This window comes from Seriola lalandi, unplaced genomic scaffold (assembly GCF_002814215.2).
Source record: "Seriola lalandi dorsalis isolate HSWRI2012SDOR001 ecotype SW California unplaced genomic scaffold, Sedor1 jcf7180002054673, whole genome shotgun sequence".
Classification (NCBI taxonomy): domain Eukaryota; kingdom Metazoa; phylum Chordata; class Actinopteri; order Carangiformes; family Carangidae; genus Seriola; species Seriola lalandi.
In genome coordinates, this window is record NW_019525226.1 from 762,366 (window position 1) to 784,949 (window position 22,584).

Here is a 22,584-nt window from a genome sequence, read left to right on the forward strand (position 1 = left end):
GGGGTGGGGGGGTAGAAGGAAAAAGAAAAAGATATAGTGGGGGAGGCTGGAGAGAGAGAGCAAGGCGGCTGAGAGGCGAGGGCCGGTGCAGTGCAGAGCTGGAACGGACACCCAGAGCTCAGCCTTCCTCGGGTTGCCATGGAAACCACATTCCTCCCCCGCCTGCATCCCTACAGACTGCTCTGACTCTCTTCCTCTCTCTATCTATCCCTCTCCTCGCTTCTCTGTTTTTCATCCTGTCTTTTTCATTCCTCTTTTAATTCGCATCTTTGTTTTGTTTGTTTTTTCCCTTCTTTCCTCTCTCTCCCTCTCTGCTCTGTTACACCATACACGCATTGAGCACATCGTGATCATGCACACTCAGCAAGCACAATGATTTTACATGCATTGCTCTCTGTGGCAAGGTGAATGGGTAATTACACACACAGGGTTTATTTTGCATTCCCATGCACTCATGGACACATACGCACTTTGTTGTTTTCTCCACATCTCTCTATTTTCTTCTCTCTATTTTTACTCCCCCTTCTGTTCAGCACCATGCTTCAGTAATGCCCCCTCTAGTCATTGCATTTCTGCCCACACACAGGGCACCTTAGCTTCGTTTCTCCTCAGTTATGGCGTCTGTCGTGGACCTACAGCACCTTCATCATATTTTATCAACTTGCTTTCACCTTCCTGTCGGTTTCCACCTTGTCACTTGATCTCCTACTTGCACCCCCTTTTCATAGCTCTCTTTATTTTCCTCTTTTTCATTCACGTACAAAATCTATGCCAAAACAGTGTTTTTTAACCATGCAGCTTTAATACAATCTCTCACTCCTCTTTTCCTTTCTCTATCATTTCCCTCCATTCCTTCTTTCATTTTCCTCCATGTGTATGCTTCTGTCTCTCATTATTCCATCAGTTGGAGGTGCTGTATGTGGTGTGTGTGGTGGAGCAGCTGTTCCCTGCCACTGAGGCCTCTTAATAGGAGTCTTAGCCATGCAGCCTTTGTTTTCTGCATTTGCATCGCTCGAAGAGCTTCGTTGCTGCTCCTCAGCAGGTTACTTTGTCTTTTGGTACAAAACTGATGAGTATCTCTCATTTCTCTTGGTCTGACTGGCTTGCTGTCTTGCGGTCTCTCTTCCTTTCCCATGTAACCCCCCCTCCTCCTGCACACTTCACAAAGCTATGATTCATTGAGCAGTGCCAGCATTAAGTGTAAAGATTCTCCGATATTCTGTGATTTAGGCCTTTCAATATCTGATATTTGTGGAAGAACCAAGAGCATTCTGCTATGATGTAATGATGCCTGAGCGAGACTTATAAGACTTGCTTCCTCACCCCCCCTTACAGTTAGTTAAGGCTACAGTAGAGCAGCTTAGTATGTGTTGATATGGAGCTGCCTCTTTAAGACTGCCTCACTGCCGATTGTCCTTTTATGGCGCTGCTTCCGGTCAGGTGACGAAGGAGTAGTCACATAGCTTCTCTGAGAAATGCCTAGAAATGACTGAAAAGCTCAATACATGGTCTGTGCAGTGGTTGGGGGTTGTAATGCTCATTATGAGTGTAGCGTGTGTGTGTGTGTGTGTGTGTGTGTGTGTGTATATGAGTGTGTTTGTTACTTGGTGTCCAGGTGGGTTTATGTAATAAGGGCTGTGCAGGCTGATGCTGAGCTTATAGTGTTGGGGGAGCTGCAAGGTGGGATGCGGAGAAGCATCTCTGTTCCAAAGCACAGGATAATTTCCTCATTTATGCCATAAATCACAGGTCCTTCTTTTTCATTTGTCAACTGAAGGTCAGAGGTCACCGCTTTCATTTCACAAGATAAATCACCTAATGCTGTTGATCCACATCGTTCCAGCCCAAGCTCTTTAATTGGGCACAGTGTTTATCAAGGATTGCGCAAACACACAAACACCACTCACTCTCTCTCTCTCTCTCTCTCTCTCTCTCTCTCTCTATATATATATATATTTGGGCATTAGGTGAATGCCTGTTTTTTCCAACAAGATTGCTATTTTTCTGGGTCTACTAAAACCAAGTTGTTGTTATTGTATTTTCTCCAGGATAGAAACGGCTATTAAACTTGGTAAGAGTCAGAGTGTAATTACTAGCTAACAGTTCAATCATACCCTGCTGTGCAGTGTTGTTTCAGTGTCTGTGACAATAAGTTGTTTCAATATTTATGACAAAAAGGTTTTTCACCTTTCATTGACAGTGGGACATCTTTTTGGTTTTTTTTCATGGTTCTACATTTTTCCTTCTCTGGTATTTATGTCTAGCCACCAAAGAAATGCCAGTAACAGAATATTGCTTTTTCTGCTTGGCACTGCTTCACAAATGGAAAAATAATCTTATATAGGTGACAGTTTTATTGTGTAATAAACTGCAGATTGAATTGACAACATCATGTGATCTAATACAAGGACATTGCAAATGACATGCTCAAAAATGATTGTGTAATTGAGTCCAACCAAAACTACATAGTCTCTACAAAAATTTAACACAATCTGGGCTGTATTTAGTGCACAGGTATGGTATTACACTACATTGTACTGATATGGGTTTTATGCCCCCTGTATAAACTTGCTGCTACTGAAATGTTAACTCTTAAAGAAGCAGAGGACATTAAGAAGCACTAGATTTCTTTATTTAGTGATTCAACCAAAAAGGGAAGATCAAAACAGAAAATCCTGATTTATTATCCACAAAATTACATTAAAAAATGACATTATACAAGACATGTTCACCAGGACTACATTAACCTTCAAGAGCCTTTCTGTCACCCATAACAGCTCTGTAATTTGATTAATGCACATTTACTTCCTGTATTCCTCTTCCTGCTACCCTTCTGATACAGGAAAACAGCAATTGATTGGCTCTAAAAAGACCTACCAATTTTTTAATGTATTTTATATTATGTAATATTTAAAGGGAGAGGCTTCTTTCCCCTAGAGGGACTAAATGTGCCCACATACACAGTTTGTAGATCGTAGATGCTTGTGTCTATATGCCAGCCCACCCATACAGATGATACAGATGAAATATCTGTGTTCATTCATTCAGGTGATCTTTTTCTGTCCATCTCTCCTGCCTTTATTATGTTTTACTTGCCATTCCCTCATTTTGTATGCCGCACAGTGTGTGGATTTTTTTTTTTTTTACTGCAAAACATCTGACTGCACTGAGTGGTAAATGCGATGTGGACAGTTTTTAAGAGAGACAGAGCGAGGCAAGGGAAGGATGGTTGCAACATGTGCTCAGTCATGTGTGCTGTGATCGATATGCTTACATCGTCCTTTCAAGCCGCTGCCTCTAAGCCCCGCCTCATCGCTCTGATTGGCTTCAGCGGGGTTTGTGGCTGAATCCTACAATGTAACTTGAGGCATTCAGTGGTTTCTAGTCTCTGTTTGAAAATGCTCAAGTTTCTCCTCCTTTTGCTCTCTGCTTGGCAAATCTCTGTAGGATAGAGTGAAAGAATATGATTATAATGAAGTGAGTTACTGTTGCATGTAATTAAGTGTGGCTGAGCCTGCTGTGTGTGCCCCCTGCTAGGCCTGCAACACAGTGCAGTGTGCCCTAAAATCCTGCTCAATTTATCAGGATGCACAGATACATATTAATAGATGCATCATTTAAATGCACTATGTCTTATATATTAATCAAAACACTGAAAATGCACTAGCATTCACGTATGAGCACTGTAACATGCAGACTATGTACAAATATACTCTCTCCCCCATGCAGACACACCCAGCTCTGTTCCCCGTCACATTTCATTAATAATGCATATATGCAGGGCCTTAATGGCGACACTATAACATTCCCTCTCAGTTCTCTAAAAACATAAATCTTCACCCTCAGTGTCGGGATGTTTTATATCTAGCTGTGATCAACCTACAAATTCATAAGCATGCAAAATGGCACAGGCAGTCCTATCGCATTACTGAAACTATAACTGCCACAGATACATGAAAGCCATATAGTCTCTCCTTCCTTCTTTTTTTCCCCTCACACATTCTCACTCTCAATCTCTTCCTCCACCCACTTGAAAACCCAAGCGTGTAATCTTGTTGGTTTCGTACACATGTGTTGATGTCATCATTGTGAACATAAAATATTTCCCCCTATGGTTCTTCAGCAGTTCAGTTTTCTCTCACTGTGCTTATTTTGACCCAATGCTGCACATGGGCAGGACTAAGGAAAAAAAAAAAAAAATTCAGCAGCAGTGCTGCTTTGCCGGTACTGAAAAAAAAGGAAGAGAGGTAGAGTGATGTAAAGTAATGCAGTGTGATTCAAAGGCATCCTCTGTTGAGAGGCAGGTCTAGTGATACCCAGGAGAAAAAGGATTTTCATCTGCTGCACCTGCTTCCATTGTGAGATTATTTGCAGATGTGTGCTGTGACACAGAGCCCGAGGTTGCCAATCACTAGCACAAGAAAGCTGTTAAGTCTGCAGCTGAACTAGAGATGACCGTGGAGGTGACCAGTGACCAGTCGGAGGGACAGGGGTGCTCACTGTAAGTTGGATTTTGGCTGCACTGGTCTGATGGAAAACGTGGATTAGACTCACAATTAGTGGGTCAGGGCTGAGGTTCGGCATTGACAGATTGTGGACTATGACATCCTGACCTTTTGTTTTTTTATAATAATGAGTAAATAGACAAATACAATGTTGTTAATGGGGTTTGATGTGTGAAGCAGTACCTTTTCACCCAAGGCAGGCAGCACGGAGGTTTAGGTGTTGCGGCCCCTTTAAGAGCAGCTAGCGAAGCGCTCAGTCCTGTTGGTGCTGCTGCTGCTGATGGCAGTGCTGCCAGTTGATTGGCTGTGGCTGTCAGGGCTGAGGTGCTAGAGGGATGCTGCTACGTATCTTTCTCCCCCCTCCCTTCCTGCCTCTCTCTCTCTCTCTCTCTCTCGCTCTCTCTCTCTCTCTCTCGCACTCTCTCGGTCTCCATCTCCCTCTTGCTTGCTCGCATCCCTCTGAATAATCCACATCTAGGGCAAGCTGGCTGAGAGGCGATCCAGTGCTCAGCTCCTCTCTGCAGGCTGAGAAAAGAGACAGAGAGAGAAAGACAACGATTTTCAACGCAGGAGGAAAAACGCGATATTTTGACAGAACGGGAGAATACCAAGAATTAACAGAGGAAGATTTTCATCTGCGGATATCATTTATTTATATATATTGTTTATATATCTATATATATATTTGTACACACACATATAGATATTTATATATATATATACATTTATCCCTGTACATATCTGTATTTGTGCTTGTCTGTTTATATTAATATTTTTATATGTATTTGTGTGTGTAAATATATATGATATATAAACAAAAGAATATATATATATATATATTAATGAATTTATATGCGTATCACTGTGAACCAAGAGAAGCAAGAGGAAATTTCTATCATTGGGGCTGGTCTCTGATTGTGTGGTCGTATACAATATTTTGAATATTTCCTTTGATCTTCTACGTCAAGAGGACAAAGACTACGTGCCCATTTTGTATTTTGTTTTCCTGTTGCTGCTTCCCGTCCCTCTTGATCTTTTTTTTTTTCTACATCTGAGAGGAATAAAGCGGAGAGTGACAGGATTTGACGAAAAAGGGAAAATCTGTAGAAATTCCTGTGATTAGTGTTATTTCCGTCGGCATTAGCGCTCTGTGAGCCGATCACAGCGTGCTGTGTGAGATCTGAGGAGGCAGCAGAGACAGAGTGCCACGCCGCTCAGCTCAGCGTCAGCCCAGCCAATACAGCCAGCATGCACAAACACCACCACTGCTGCAAGTGCCCAGAATGTTATGAGGTGACCCGTATGGCTGCCCTGCGTAGGATGGACGCCCCGTCATATGGAGGAGACTGGCAGGCCGAGCCCTATGGATACCCGCCTGGGTACGGGGGAGGCCAGACCTTACCTCCCCCAGCCTCAGGGGGAGGTGGAAGCATGGGAGGAGGAGGGGGCACTTTGGGGAGAAGTAAGGGCAAGATTATGTCTAGTGGGGGCCCTGGAGGCCCCAACCCAAAGGGCCAATCCAAGGGAGGCCCCAAAGTAAACGGCAGCAACTCCAGTGGACAAGGAGGATGGTGGCCTGAGTGCACCTGTACCAACCGGGAGTGGTATGACCAGGTAACTCATCTTTCACACTCTGTAAGATAGCTCAGGACTGTGGGGCCTGGCTGGGGATCTGGGATCAGATGAGCTGTTGCTGTAGTAAAGCAGAGAGGATCATGTATCAGCTGAGGCTGTCAGTTTATGGAACATAATTCATATTTAGTATTCATCTCAAGTCCTCCGTTTCCCATTTGTTGACTGTGGTTCTTCAATTGGAAGCAGAGTACGGAGAACAGAACGGGACTGATCCAGTTTCACTGCACACACATGGAGATGATCTTCATGTTTGGATTTGATGCAGATGACTAATGCTTATAGATTTAACACACCTAATGCATGTCGTCAAAGGCTTACGCTGATGCAGTTACCATAGGCCAAAAAATGGTGCATTTTCATTCATTGGAGCAGCATTGAGAAGCAATTTGCAATTATTTTAAGCTATCTCTCAAGCCAGTTACTTAGACGTTACACACTGACTCTGTGAGGAATTAGGTGTAAGAATGAAATACTTCAACTAATTGTAGGATTGTGTCTCATAAGCTCAGAACGGGTTCCATTCTTATTAATGGCCTTTTTTTTTAACAAGCCATTTTGCTCAAAAGATTCACAATATAATGGATGTGCTGTCAGAAAAATAAAGAATCAGCAGTAATCTGTGTCCAAACGCTGCCTGTCATACATGCCGCACAGTGTGAATGAAACTGCCTCTTTACATGCGTTCCATTTTGTTTCTATTATCTCCATTTATTTACATGTATTTATAAATTACAGTTGATATAAGGTCAGAACAGCCTCAGAAGCACAGTCTTTAATTAAGCAAGGTGCATGTATGTGAGCATGAGAGTGAGCTTGGGTGGGGGAAGGGTAGCTTGGTGAGCATGAGATTCAAGGAATGGTTCTTGCTGTGCATGAGTATGTGTCTATGTAGCCTCGTATTTGCAGCAACTGAAGCCGTTGCATCGTTTGTACTTCCCCTGTCTATGTCTGATCACATTTTGAGCAAGAAATGCGAGGCAGCGGGAAGAAGGAAGGTGAGAAGAAGCAAAGGGTAAAATGGAGGCAGAGTGGAAGAGATCCCCCTGAGCTGAGCCCACATATGAGCCGCAACCTGGCTGATATTAGCAGATTACTACAGCCAAGGAGAGGTTTTAGCTTTGAGGAGAGAGATAGACACTTCCCCTTGCTTCGTGTTGTATAAAAATCTGTTGCAAGCGTTTTTCTTATCAGCTGCATCCAGACCAATCAAGCTTATTTCATGTTTCACACATTTGAAAGCTCACAGCAGATGTGATTATGTAAGCATTTATTGCTTACACTGAGATTTCATTCTCCATCAGTTTTTCTACTTCTCATTTCCAGCACATTTTTTCAACATTCGACTTGCAGTGAAACAAATTAGTATCTGCTTGATGAAATATGTTTTGTGACCGCATCGTGATCCATGTAGGGGTCCTGTGTTGTCGAAACAGCACCATTAATGGATAAACCACTCTGTGGAGTCATATCTGGTCCTATCCTTTCGAAGGATACTTGCTCCTTTGCCATATCATGTGAATATGTAGCACACAAAAACTCTTGAGAGGAAATATCCAACCTGGCGTACATGACATGGAATAAAAAGATGTGGAGAACGAATCAGCAATGGATGATTGGCGGGGGGGGGGCAGTCAGTGGGGTGAAAATGCTAAGGTTGAAAAAGAGAGAAATAAGCCAATAAAGGCAGGCAGCGGGCCTGGAGAGGGGGAGGGGGTTATGTAAGAGGAGGCAGTTGGTGGTGCTGTCAGAGAGAGAAAGCAGGAGAGGCCCTGACACTGTGGACAAGCATCTGCCCCTCCGTGTCTTAAAACAGGCATGTGAATGGCCAGTGTGTGCTCCCCTTTCTATATGAACGTGCCATAGCACCGCATGGATGGAGATGCACACACCCACCGCCACCCCCACCCTCTCAGCTCCTTCCTCAGTCACCGTTGCTCATCCTTGGGTGGGAAATGTGAATGCTACCCCTCCCCCCACTACCTATACACAGCCGGAGAGCAGGGCAGTAATCACACACGCCCAAACACACACACACGTCTTTTATCTTATAGCTTTCATAGCAACTCGTGTTTTTGGATGCGAGCACGATGAAAGGCAATAACCTTGCACAGTCATTCAGAATAATCTGAGCTGGCTTTTTATAGCTGGATCATTGACATTTTTAAATGGCTGCTGTAGCCATGAAGACTTCATGTATGTGTGAGGAAATCATTAGACACCCCAGGACATAATGATGCCGTATTAATTTTTTTTCCCCTCTGTCATCTATTTGCTAAAGGATTGTGCTGCTTTTGTCAAGAGCTTGCTAGGTTAATTATGGATGATTCCAGTTGGGATTATAAGAACATTCTTTAAAACAAGAGCTTTTGAATTTAAATCTGAGAAAAGTAGAGGCCTCAGTCTACAGGGAGCTTCAGTCAGAAAGCTCCCTCTTCCCCCCGCGGGCTCCAATCTGTCTTTGTGTGTTCTCCAGCTCTGTCGCTATGATTAGCTTTAAATATTAATTGGATTTTACTTTATTTATTAGCATCAAGATTTGGTCCAAATTGCTGTGCCAGACCTATTGTTTATAACAGGTCTCTGTAGTGGCAGTGGTGTTTTAAATTAATGTGAAGGCATGGTGGGCGTTCCATGTTGAACACTCCCATAGGTGATTACAACTTGACAGCCCTCAGGCCTTGATCAGAAATGTTTATGTGTGTGTGTGTGTGTGTGTGTGTTTGTGTGTATGTGTGTGTGTGTGTGTGTGTGTGCGTGCGTGCGTGTGTGTGTGTACCTTTTACAGTCCCATTGATTTATCAGTGTCATTGGTTTTTACATCTGTCTGATGAGATTTTGTTTGGTCAGATTTGATTTGCCATTCCTGCAACAGCAACCCAGAGAGTATTATCGGATGGGATTTACATGTGCTCCATGTCCAAATGTCTTTAGTTGGATCCCCCACAGTGATCTTGAAAGGCTCCATCTGAAACCTGGAATATTCTCATCAGATCAAGAGATTTATCTATGAGCTTGTCTCAGGAAAATACAAGGCAATATGTATGTGATCTGAAGGAGAGTGCACTCTGTACGTTTTCTATAAAAAAAATGTAGTGTTAATGATAACGCCAAGATGGATGACATTTTCATTACACCTGCAGATGCTGTTACTGTCAATACATTTAGTCCAATGTGACACATAATTACCGCAAGGTTGTTTTTTAAGTGTCAAGTAAGTGAAGCAAATCTGCACATGTTGTGTGTAACATTTCAAGTCAGCGCTCTGATTGGCTGGTATTGCCTTTCGGTGATAGGTACTTCAGAAAGACAGCAGATTCCCAAACTTGTGGTTGTACTGATGACGAGTTAAGTAAGAATACTAAGGAAGAACGTTGTTAGAAAACACATTTCAGTTCAATGACAGGATAAATACCTATAAACCTCAATTCTACTGGTGAGAGCTGCTTTCAAAAGAATATTAGGAATGTCAAAAAGCAATAAAGATGTAGGGGGCGTGATACAGGAGGTGGGTTAGACTGTCATGATGGTCAGATGGCCTCCTCATAATGCCAGGATACCTTGACCTCGAGAAATAAGGAGTTCATGAAAGCAGTGTTTTGTCGTTTGTTTAACTTCACGTTTTTGGTGGGAGGTCTCCTTGACATCACAGGTAGTTGTGTGACGTGGGCTGCCATTTGGTGTCAAGTGTCAACATGATAACTTCTGTCGTTGCCTGGCAGATTAGGATGACATCCCAGGGATAGCTGGTAGGCCTCTTCATCCCAGATTACTGGGAATATATTGCCTCTTTTAGTGCAGCAGTGTTACTCGTTGCTTTTAGATGTGACAGTTCTGGCCCTCTGTGAGACTATGATGTGGTTCTCTTACTTGCAGTAATCCAAGGCTCCGGTTTTAGAGTTTTCTTTACTGTTTTGTTGTTTCTTTTGCAGTATTTAATAGTTTGATTATTTATGATATGATATTTAAGTGGTGGTATTCCAGTCTTAGCACCAGCTGCACATTTACTAAATTAAATGGAGATAAGGAGAAGGTGACCTTTTGACAAGTAGTGAACATAAAATTATGCTCAGTCATTTTTATCCCAGTGTAATTAAACATTATGTTTTATCAAAAATAATTTCAGCAATTCTGAAAGAATATTTTACATCCCTAAAATCAGCTTAATAATTTTATTTTTTTATTCTTAAGAAGAGAATCAGTGATGTGAGAGCATGTCTGATGTCAAAGTACCTCTGGACCCTGCTCCTCCATGCTGACCCTCCTTCTCTCCCACACTCACCCCAACAAGCGTTTTCAGAATTCAGTAGGAGGCAAAAACAGGCAGAAACAGTGTAATTACTTTTTTAAATCGGTCGATTCAGCTAAACGATGTGAAGTGTGACAGACATGTGCTCCAAATTTCTTAGGATTTCATGGTGCATTATTACATCTGCCTCAGCCACTCGGAGCTGCACACATACATTATGTCTGCTTTAACCACCGGCGAGGTGTAAATGTGTAAATGTGTAGCTGATGTCCAGCCAAACATTGGCTGCTTCAGACCCAGGGATACTAAACTAACATGAGATAAAAGTATGTAACGTTGATGCCTCCAATTTTCTCAGAATGCTCACTGCTGCTCAGGAGACCAGTCTTCAGCTCTTTGACACGAGCTGGAAGAAAAATGTTCTGAACCGACACCATAATTTAATTTTGGGCAATACTTGGGTAGGTATCAGAAGATGCTGGGGGTAACATACAGAACTCTGTACGTAACCGTGCAAGACATTATGTTGTCACTGTTTGCCATTACTTAGAAGTGTTCTTTCAAACTGTGTATAGCAATTTCAAAATATTTCACTACAGTGAGCACTGATGGTTTTATGAACTCATCGTCGTTCTAGTCAGAATGTAAAACAGCCACAGTCATCAGAGTAAGTGGATTTTATGGAAAACAAGGTTCACAACCTTTGTTCTTTTGTGACCTGTATTTCGTTCAAACTACAGATTCAGGTAATTTCTTTGCAACCCATAATATGATCCAACACTCATATAAATTTGCAAATTGCAGTTGCCACATTTCAGTACAAGGAACACCAGCCACTTATCAGTGTTTTTGCTGTTGATATGTCACCCTAGCGTGCTCACTTGTCAATTACTCAATATAGCAAGCAGTGAAAAAAATATCTTGGTGGAAAATTCACTTGTTGGCTAACTCGATGTATTTCCATAAACATGTGAAAGAAAGGGAAATAGATGTTTGGTTTAGCCAAGAAAATCATTATCTCTTTTCATACATGGCTTTGGTGGTGAAGATTCAGAACTGCATAAAAATCTAAATTTGAACCATTTTTCAGTTACACTGAAACAGATTTTTTGAAAAACTGCATTTCAGCTTTGCAAACTGCTACAGAAACTATGATTCAGATGCCAACGCTGCATTTTACTGATCTCATACAAATTCAGAGCACATAATTTAATTTCAGTTGTCTTCTAGCAAACCTCCTACATCATATCTTCCCTTCTGCGCCTGCCTGTCTCTCTCCCACACACACACTCGCACACACATACATACAGTATAAGCACACACACCCATGCCTTACACAGACCTTTACCCAAAAACAAAGTGTTCCTTACCCATGAGAATTTTGGGGTAAAGAGAGGATGGTGAATGATGGGAAATGCACTACAAAACAAGGGAGACAAGGTGCACTGCAATATTTATGTGCACTTTGCCAAAAGTTAGCTTTTTATATGATGTAAGAGGGGGAAGGGACGGAGCGCTTGTGAAAAGCCCGGTCAGGCGTTGACGTCAGTGTGCAGAGGAGACTTTGACAAGCGAGCCACCATTATGAGAGCTGAGGAGCTTGATCTGTGATGGGGAGCTGCTGTAGCTGTGACCCAGGACCTGAGCTGTGTTGAATCCCACCTCCTACACTTGCTTTTAAAGCCTCCACGCAATAACTGTTGTTCATTATCTTTGCATTGTGTTCTGAATCTGCTGTTATTGTTTCAACATGGAGGTCCTCTGTGAAATTCTGGATTCACAGGAATGTGTTGTGTCCCCTGCCAAAGCAGATTTAATGCTCATCAAGTGGTTTGCTCATTACGGCAGTTTGGCTACAGCTATGTGATACATATATAGGCTTTTGCACAGTGTTACAGGTGCAGTCGCCTGAAGCTGCAGATCCTGTGTGTGGAGTTGTGTGCCCTGCTGGAAGCTGAGGCTACCATGCCCCTGTGATCCATATGGTCATTGTCAGAGGCCTTGCCAGGGCTCAGCCCCGTATCAGCTCGCCTGTTCCCCTCTCTGGCTCTTGCTGCCAGCCAGGAGAGGAGAGGAGAGGAGAGGAGAGGAGAGGAGAGGAGAGGAAAGAGGAGAAGGGAGGGGAACGCTGTTTGTTTGTTTGCTTGCCTGCTTTGTTTTATTTAAGGGTTTTTGCTGATCACAGTAGCGACTGGCCTAGAAATATGACTGTGCTGCGCAGGGCAGAGTGGACTCCTGATTCAGCGATGGAAGCATCAGATTTTCTGTTAGAGAGAGAGAGAAGCGAGGGACACTGGGCCTTTGATGGAATGAGATGGCAGCGTTAAATGTTGCAGCAACGTTGCTGTTAATTAAAAGAATCAGACATTAGCGTGTGATGTGTGTTCCATGTACACATATGAAAGCTTTTTCTTCTTTTGTACTAGACTCATTTTTAGCAAAAATGTGCCAGCATCCTCGGCAAGGTACACTAGCTCCATCACCCACATGCTGCTGTGGAATATGTGTATATCCAATCAATATTAGAGAAGAGCTAGTCCCTAAGTCTTCTGACTCCTCTTCATTTTTGTGGGGGTGTGTGGGTGCTTTCAACAGTGCTTGTGCTTTTATTGCTTTTATTCAACCACCATATCAACTGTTATTTTTGTAACACTTTACAACAAGGGACAAAAAATCCAAAGCCATCAGTACTTGAATTAGGTTCCAAATTATTAAAAATCAGTGATTATATATTAGATAATTATTTTATTAATTATTTTCTTCTGAAGTTTTTATTTATAGGCTACTTAATCTCTGTTTTATAAGTATATCTTATTATAGTTTTGTCAATAGCCTGACTGTTTTATGTTAAAAACTCAAAACTTGCATCCTCCATGTTCACTGTTGTCTCAATAAATTTAGCATTATGTACATTTCCATAGCATAGTTAATGTGGTCATGTTGTAGCCTCCTCACACCTCTTCTCCAACAGAAACACTGTTTTCATTCGCTTATTATTTCCAGTCATCTCCATTTCGCAGTTCTTCCGGCATTTCCCAATAACCGAACTCAGCCATTCTAAGTTAGCTTTTAATTTAAAACAGTTGCAGGAAGTGTGGAGTTTCATTTACAGTAACTTCACATCACTTGATATAATATAATATGAGTAGAAACAACTGGAATCAATTAGTGAATAAAGTTGGAGAGGAGAAACTCAGAGCAGTAGAGTTAGCGTTGTAGAAACGTACATTATGCTGAGTTTACCATGCAGGCTATAAGAGTACAGGTAATCCCACACAACCTGTACTGCTTTGTGCTGAATAGCTGTTAATTAAGACTTGACTATTACTTGAACTATTGCTTTAATTGGAGAATTAACAATATATTTAGGGTACTTTTACATCATATATTGGGATAACGCAGCCAGACTAGATGCCGGCAAGCTAACTGGTGAAACTTTATGAATAGGCTGTTTTTCACAAAAGATATTTTGACATGTCTCAGTATGAAAAGGACAGGTGTAAATAACGAAATTAATGATGGTTCGAATTCCATTTAGCTGTTTCAGTTTCAGGGTCCTGGTGTCGTGCATGCTGACTCACTGTCACACTGTCATGATTTACTGGGACACTTGAATTTGATACTCAGTGCTACAGATACATTTTTGTCAGCACAAAAAAAAAAAAAAAAGGATTGAGTTTCGATACTCAGTCCAAGTTGTGAGCTTTAAGGTCAGTCACTCACAAATATCCATGTTGAGTGTCTCATTGCTCTCACAAGGGACGTTTCTAGCAGCTTCGTAACAGTTATTCCACTTGGTCACTCATGAGAAAATGCCTTAATTTTTGTGACCTATTATAACTTATTACTTTGAGTAAATCATCATACAGAAACCTGAATATTTGTTGTTCTGTCTTCCATTTTATGGGAACACGTGTGTGTATGTGTGTGTGTGTGTGTGTGTGTGTGTGTGTGTGTGTAGGACATTTGGCGAAGCAGTGCATTTCTTACCATGTGTAGCTGCTCTGAGTGCCATCTCTGTCTAATGCATTATCCAAGCAGCCCTTCAGCCATTTGGTCTGGCCTCTCAATTTTGTGTGCGCATGTGTGTGTGTGAGTGTGTGTTGTTTTTCAGTGTTCTTCATTTCTATCATCCCCCTCCTGTCTTCCACTGGCCTTCTCCTCCTCCGCTCTTTCTTTTTTCATACATAGTACGAATCAAAGGCTTCATTTTCGGGGGTAGAGCTGTATAAAGAGAGCGACGAACAACTCCAGACCTGTGCCTCAGTATGATTAGTGTAGTTTCATATGGTATGTACATGCAGTTCTTTAAAGGAATATACACCTGTGCATTGCCAGTCATTGTTCAAAGATGACTTAGTTTGAAAAAAATAAATGCTAATTATTTATTGCAAATAATTTGACTCAAACATAATTTTAATTAATGTTTAAATAGAGAATTTGACTACATGCTAAAATCAGATCTAATTCTTAACCAAACAACCTTGAACAGACATCCAGTAAAGTATATGTAGCTCAGTGTTCTAATCAAACTAAAATGTTTTTGTTTCTCAATCTAGATTTTATATTCAAAGTTTTGACCATCATCTTTTACAATAACATTTTCTTTACCAGCACAGATTTGGGGTTGTTGGGATTTTGCTTGACATACAGTTTCATTACCATGGAGTATACGGTGGGAAAGAGAGAGAGTTTTTTTTTTTTTTGCAATTTATTTTTACCCAGATTATCCAATCAAGGTTTTTTTTAATAATAAGTGAAAACAAAAATAGACACCTCTTTTAAATCCCTTAATGACTCATAAATTTCTCATGCTTTCATTTGATACCACATGTTTATTGTTTTTATGTAGGTCTAGTGGCACTCCAAGGTGGATTAACATCACATCAGATTTAACCCTAACCCTTGATTGATGGTCCATATTGATCAGCATTAATTATTTGAGTTACTCTGATTCATTTGGCCAGGTCTGGACTGATTTGTGAATACATGAAGTGGATTAATGGCATTCACGGTGACCCAAATGCTGCTTCTTGTTATGTGACCAGTGTGGACATACAGTGTATTGTGACAGCATATGTTTGGCTCACATGGACTTCCTGTTTACCCCCCACTGAACTGACAGGATGAGAGGACTGCTAACATAATCCAGACATACAGTATCTCTGCTGTATATACACAGAACCACAGATGATCTTTAAACATGTCCCTCTGTTTATTATCAGTCATTATTTTCTATTAGTGAAAATCAATTCCATCTACCCACTGAGTTTGAAAAAGCAGAAACGCACATCTCAACCTCAGAGAGAGGGAGAGAGAGACAGATAAAGAGAGAGCATGCCCTCACTTTGTCACGGATATAAACAATACAAGCAATCCCAGTTTAATATCATACATCTTATTACACTGTTGATACTACATCTCTGCCTTGAAATTGCTTTTATGGATTTATTACTTTTTGTTTCCCTCTGTGTGTCTGTGCATTTGTGTTGATATTTCTTCAAAATGTAACACAACCTTTCCCAGAACAAGCCAAATCCAAATTTCTCCTCGTGTCATTGCCTTTACTTGGTGTAGATTAAAACTTTAAATGGCTTTATGTAGCCTAAACTATAGAGCAGTATGGTCATGGTGTTTGTAATGTCATTTCCATGTTATCAAATTGACCAATGAGGTCAGGTTCAAAGCAGCTGCTCATTTACAGTGATAACTATGTAAACAATAAATAACCATGTCTGCGGTAATGAGGGTTAAATGGAGAGTGGCCAGATTAGATGTTGGATTACCGCGTTATGCTTTCTTGTAGCACATGGTCAGAGGGCAGCGGTCCAACGCTTTAGTTGGCAGCCATACTTCTGAACAGCAATAACTTCATTGATGGCTGATGTCATTATCTTTATGTTTTGATGTATCAGCGTTTTGCACTGGCTGTTGTGATTATCTAGCTTTGCAGTCAACAACTTTTTGCACGATTGATTTGACCCATTAGCGCTGTATATTACTACTGTGTATGAAAGCTGATGCTACAAAGAACGGTCACACACACCATTAAAAATTTGATATTTATACAACATCTGAGAGCAGGACATGTAAGTTTATGTTGGATGTTTAACACACAAGTGGAAATTTAAATAAGATTAGAAATCACATCTCTGTTCTGAGATTCTTTTGATAAATGAAATAAATAACTTGTAAAAAATATATAGATTATTACTTAGTTTCTTAGATTATAGATTATTATTATATCACAGTTCTGAGAGAAAAAGGAAAAATCCAGCAGATTAAAAAGTCTTGAACCAGCTATAATTAGCCAATCTGCAGAAAAATTCACACTTTATCACACATTACAACCGTTAAGTACAGTATGACATAAGGTATCATAGCGATCATAGTGTCTTTTATAAGAATACAATACACAGTCATTTACTGATTAGTTATACCTGTCCAGCTTTGCACTGATTGTAATTATTTGCTGACGCTAAGGCTGTATTTAATTCTTTTTAAAATCCGTAGGTGTAGATTGGTGTCCTCAGAGGTTCATGAGGCATTTTGACAATATTTGATATCAATACTCTTGAATAAGATGTTTGCATTTGCATTCCCAAAAAAACTGATGCCACAGTATATACTCCGCGAACATACATTTATTTATACTCACTCTATAGAAAACACTGCTCTCCCTTCTCTCCCTCCATCTGTCCCACTGCTGTGAAACTTTTACTTGCAAGACGAATTGCCAAGTGAAATCATAACATATATGCTGTAGGCTACCATGACTTTTTAGACACAATATAGGACTATTTTGTGGTATCATGAGCAGAAGTTTAAAAAGGTCAACGCTTGCCATTCAACACAGACAGATAGTTGCCTTTGAGCTGAAGACCCACAGGCTGAGGAATGGGAGGAAAGAACAAAGGAGATGTTTGTGTTTTAATGTGCTTAACAGAGCAGCTGGAAATGAATCAGAGCGCGTTATTATGAAATGCTACCGTCATGTCTGCTTCAGTGTACATGTGGAGGACTTGTTTTCTCATAAAGATTTGTGCCTATTTTCCAAGCTGTTCTTATCCAGGTGTAACAGGGCTGAATGGGCTAACTGTAACATTAACCACACACACACACACACACACACACACACACGAACACACACACACACAAAAACATCAGATGCTAATATTTCTCTATGATCACACAGATGAAGGGTTAATGCCACTGAACCATATACATTACTGTTGGCAAAAATGTTGATACTGTGAAAATAGAAAATAACAGTTCAGTTGGCATCATTTAAATTTTAGAGGCTGATATTAAGGATGAGAGTATGATGTAAAAAATATCACTGATACAGCAGCTATGCAAAAAGAAGACTGCATGTCCAAAACACAGGACCCCGAAACCAGGGTTCACATCCTGCATCCCACTTGTTGTTAGGTCAAAGGTGTTAAAACACTTGAGTTCAGGTTGAAAATAAGCTTGTCGTTGGTTAGATGTCTTTCTATCTTTTCCAAGTGCTTTGGCATTTTAGTGACATACACATGTTTTTGTGTTGAGTGCACCACTCATATCTGTTTGCTGAATATGAGGCTCCTGCCAGCAGATGGTTAGCTTAGCTTAGCATAAAGACTGGAAAAAGGAGGGAACATGTAGTCAGACTCTGTCCAGAGGTTAAAGAACAGTATACTGAACATTTAGCAGATTGTTCAGTGTGGACATTTTGCATTGGATTGCAGATAAATTAAATCTGCACCTTTTGTCGTTCTGTTGATTAAAAAGGAAGGTGTAGTCTTGATAGGATTATGTTTTGTTAAAAAATGTATTGCCAATTCACATTAATTGTATATAAATGTAATTTTAGGCAGAAAGTCAGTCCTGTGTTCAGAATGTCGAGGAAAGCAGCAACGCTGAGCCCCCCCCAGTGTGAACCAGTGAATGTCTATTCAGTTGTGTCAGTTTGTGCTGTGATGATGCAAGAGAGGAGGGGATGCAAGGGAGGGGGATTAAGAGCGGAAAAGGGCAGAGAGAGAGAGAGAGAGAGAGAGAGATGGGAAGGGGGAGAAAGAGGTGAAAGAATGAGAGGTGTGGCATAAAGAAAGGGGTAGAAGCCAGTAAGGAAGAGGAATGGGAGGAGAGGGGAAAGAAGAGGGGAGGAAAGGAAAGCAGAGAGGAGCCTGTGCTCAGACTCCAGCCCTGTGTGTTGCCATGGTGCAGGCTCAGTCAGAGCTGCACAGTAGCTTTGCCGCTCAGCTAGCTAATTACCCTCAGACTGCAATGTTGATACGCAGGCGGCCGAAGCCTTCTGGATTTCCAAGAGCTTTTTTGATTGCCGCACTGACACACAAGTACAAATCAAGGCAAGAATTATGTGTCTAAATGTGGAAAAACGTATCGAAAATGACGTCAATGGAACAAAAGCTAAAAATGCAATGCAGAAATGTGCTGTAGGTATGTGATGAACAGCATTATTGAACATTGTAGTGGTGCTCTGCTGTGTCAGCCATGCCACTTGTGTAATATACAGAGCTCTTCCAGCGCAGCGCTTCATTGTCCGTAGACTGCTGCTGCTGCTTACTGAGAGCCTGCAGATCCTGATCAGCCAGCTTATAAAACCCAATATGGGCCATTGTGGATTAATATTCACCATTAAAATTTCCAATTATGTAATCAGCCAAATCCAAGCCTTGCATATGCTCACTAGAATATCTCAGCAGGCAGGGATGAGGGAGAGGAGGGGCGTCTGAATGAGAGAAATGATGCAACATCAGTCAGTGCACCTAGAATTCAAGGAAATTTGTATTTTTGTTTGAGTAACAATCTGCTGAAAAGATTAAGCCTTTTATTAATACTGCAGCATTGTTCAGTATAACCAGGTCCTAATGAATATCCAAAGGTAGTTGTCTGGTCATTTTGAATCTTTTAAAGTCTAAAAGTGAAGTGTGTCTTTAAACAGATGCAAACTTGCAGAGATGTTTTTTCTTCTTGCAATGATTTGTGCACAAACACTGACTATGATTATGTGATGAAATACTGAATCTGGTACATATGTTCCCTTTTATCCCGTGGATCCCTTTGACTAAGTGCAGACAAATCCTCAGTGAAACTTAATCACTGTTTTAATCTCATGATGCTTTTTGTTTTAAACAAAATGTATTTTAGGTTTGTTGATTAAATTGAAAAACAGGTGCCTTAAATTCTTTTCAGTCAAAGACTCACTATGAGTGAAGAACAGTTTGATGTATTGCTGGAACTAATGATTTGATTTTTTTAACTAATATATTAATTGTTTTGTCTAAATATCAGAAAAATTGGGAAAGATGCCCGTCACAATTTTGAAATTGCTTCTTTTGCCGACTAACAGTCCAAAGGCCAAAGAGATTACATTTTTCTGTGATTAAAAACAGAGAAAAGCAGCAAATCCTCAGATATGAGAAGTTGCAATCAACATTTTTACTGTTGATTGGATAAGACCTATACTACTTTCATATCTGTATGCTAAATATGAAGTTGCAGCCAGAGGACGGTTAGCTTAGCTTAGCGTAAATCAGCACAACAAACGGAAGCAGATGGAAGCATCTGGCAACATGAGAGTGATATCAATCCTCTCGTTTAACCTTTATCGAAAAAGCAAATAAGCATATTTCCCAAAAATGTCTAAAAGTATTTGTTTATGCTTCATTTCAGTTTCAGGGAGGATTTTAATTTTCAGCATCCATTAATTTTATCTCGATACATTCTTTATGTTTATCTTACTGCACTCGTTTTGTATTGAGATGGCTACAGTCCATATATTCTGTTCCACAGAACAGGTTTGTTGTGTTTTGACAGCCAGCTGGTGAATAGTGTTTCATCACAGCAACCTCTGTTAAATGTGTTACAGGCTTATAGGTTTGTGTGTTTTCAGATCAGTGTTTGTGCCATCTTTTCCGTCCAATAAGATGGCTACTCTGATCTCAGCCGAGACGTGTTCTTGAGGGGACGGTGTGCCTGAACACAACCCGAGGTGGGCAGAGAAGAAGGGCAAATCTGGACCCTCGACAGGAGGCAGATTGATTTGGCAATCACCAATGAGCTACAAACGTTTAAAACAATGCCCTGTTTTTCCCTCTGCTGTTTGGTGCTAAATACATCAGCATATGGATAAATGTGCTCATGTATTCATAACTATCACCGGGAAATTAGAGGAACAGTTCTTGTTTTTTGTTGCCTCGTCCTTTGTCCTACTTACTGTAATTCTTCATCACTTTCAACACCTACACTTATTGTGAGCCAAAACCCAGGCAAGGGTAGTGAATGGAGATATGTGAATGTGTGGGCGTTCCTGAGTGGAGCTTATAGAACAGCATGAAACCTCAACCATGACAGCAGGATCTGTGCTGAGTCCCCTGGGAGGTGGGGACGAATGGTTTTCATTGGGCTTTGGGTCAAAGTTAGCCTTGTTATTCTCACTATATTGTTTTTACAGTGGATCTTTAAGTACTCTGTATTTGATCTCTGTAGTTTTATCACTGTCTCATGATTTTGATTTGTGGACCAGCACCAGCTGAAGAGCTGTGGTTTCTATTTATTCTAGTCCAAAACATTACATTCACATTTAAGGAAGAATAAAATGAATGAATGTGTGAGTGAAGACCTGTGGTGTAAAGGGTAGGTAAAGGAAATCATTTTTTACCTCCAATCAGATGGGTTTAAGGATCATCATGAGCTTTGGGGAGAGTGTTTGCAACGGCATTGTGTCCATGAAGCAGAATCACGGTCCAATGTTCCCAATTAAAAGAAAAGAAAAAGTCTAAAATTGGAGGGGTATAATTGCAGCTCAGTAGATTGTGTTCTGGTGTGCTCAGGAAACGAATGAGGAAAAATAATAAAAAGTGAATGAGAGCAGAGTGCTCTCATTGAAAAAGAACAGAGCACTGTGGACTATCAGGTGTGTTTTCTGGTAATAAATAGTTTCAGATTGTTAATTTTTAGGTGGATGTCTTTTAGCTGCAGTGAGAGAGTTTTCTGAGAGTTCCTGTGGTCAATAAGTTTCAGATAAGTAAGAAGAGAGTTCAGACTGATAGAGGCAGAAGTTTAACATCATTGTAAAGAAATACTTTGACACTTTGGGAAATCCACTCAGTTGCTTTCTGGCAGTTAGATGAGAAGATTGATACCATTCTCATGTCTATGTGGTAGTATTACAGATGATTTTTTTTACCTGGCAACTGCTCTCAGCCAAGTGACACACATGAAGCCTTGTAAAATGACAAATAAACATTGTTTTTTCTATGAATTAAACAAACAAGATATAATATTTTAACCAGTCACAGCCAGGGTAGCTCTTTCCCTCTGTTTCTGGTCAGTATGCTAAGCTAAGCTAAGTGGCTGCTGGCTGTGGTTATCAGTCCTTTCATCTAACTCTGAATCTAATAAGCTTATTTCCCATAATGTCAAACTATTGTGTAAAACAGTAATGTTGGCTTTATGTTTATAGGTTGGGAATGTGATGATTTATAGAATTTCAGGAGACAGAGATGTAATGATATATGCAATGGTGACAGTAGTTTCTCAATCAGTGCTGATGTGTTCAAGTCAAGTCAATTTTGTTTTAATTGCCCAAAATCACCACCTGAACATTATACAAGACCCTCTACCCTTAGGCTTTAGAGTTGGACAAGAAAAACCTCCCCCAAAAACCCTTTAATGAAAAAAAAAAAAATTTTTTTTTTAAATATATATGTATATGTATATATATGTATATATATATATATATATATATATATATATATATATATGTGTGTGTGTGTGTGTATATATATATGTGTGTATACAGTATATATATTGTGCATATTTAATTTCTAACTCATTCTCTCAAGCACTCAATACTGTCCTGTAGTTGCTCCTTGCTATCTAAAGAATTGATAATAGTGGTCTCATAAAAGATGTAAATATTCAGAAAATATATAGTTTATTTACTGGATGTATTTACCTGTTAGTGGCTGTTATTATTGTGAAATGTCTCACCTTGTCATGCCACAATAAGACAATTACCTCAGCCACACTGTCAGCATCTTCACAGCATCACACAGAAAACTCTGTACACACTCAAACACAACAAACCATAAAATGGAGATGAATTGGAGATGAGGTAAATCTAAAAGATTCACTTTTCTCCTTAATGACACCACAGCAGCTGAATAATACACCCTTATTGACTGACGA

The 22,584-nt window shown here is 40.4% G+C and overlaps 1 protein-coding gene across 8 annotated transcripts in view; it reads left to right on the top strand.

The window, feature by feature from the left end:
- The window catches only part of dlg3 (discs, large homolog 3 (Drosophila)), a 78,673-nt gene that overhangs the window by 15,882 nt on the left and 40,207 nt on the right, over positions 1-22,584 (top strand). Inside the window, exon 1 of one of the 8 annotated variants that reach the window (XM_023421645.2) lies at positions 5,379-6,119. The exons of 4 other annotated variants lie outside the window; for them this stretch is intronic. In XM_023421645.2, the coding sequence (XP_023277413.1) occupies positions 5,754-6,119 (366 nt within the window). In that variant the 5' untranslated portion in view covers positions 5,379-5,753. Of the gene's footprint in view, positions 1-5,378; positions 6,120-22,584 lie in introns of those variants that run through there. 3 more of the 8 variants (XM_087178074.1, XM_023421651.2, XM_087178075.1) reach the window with 3 other exon arrangements.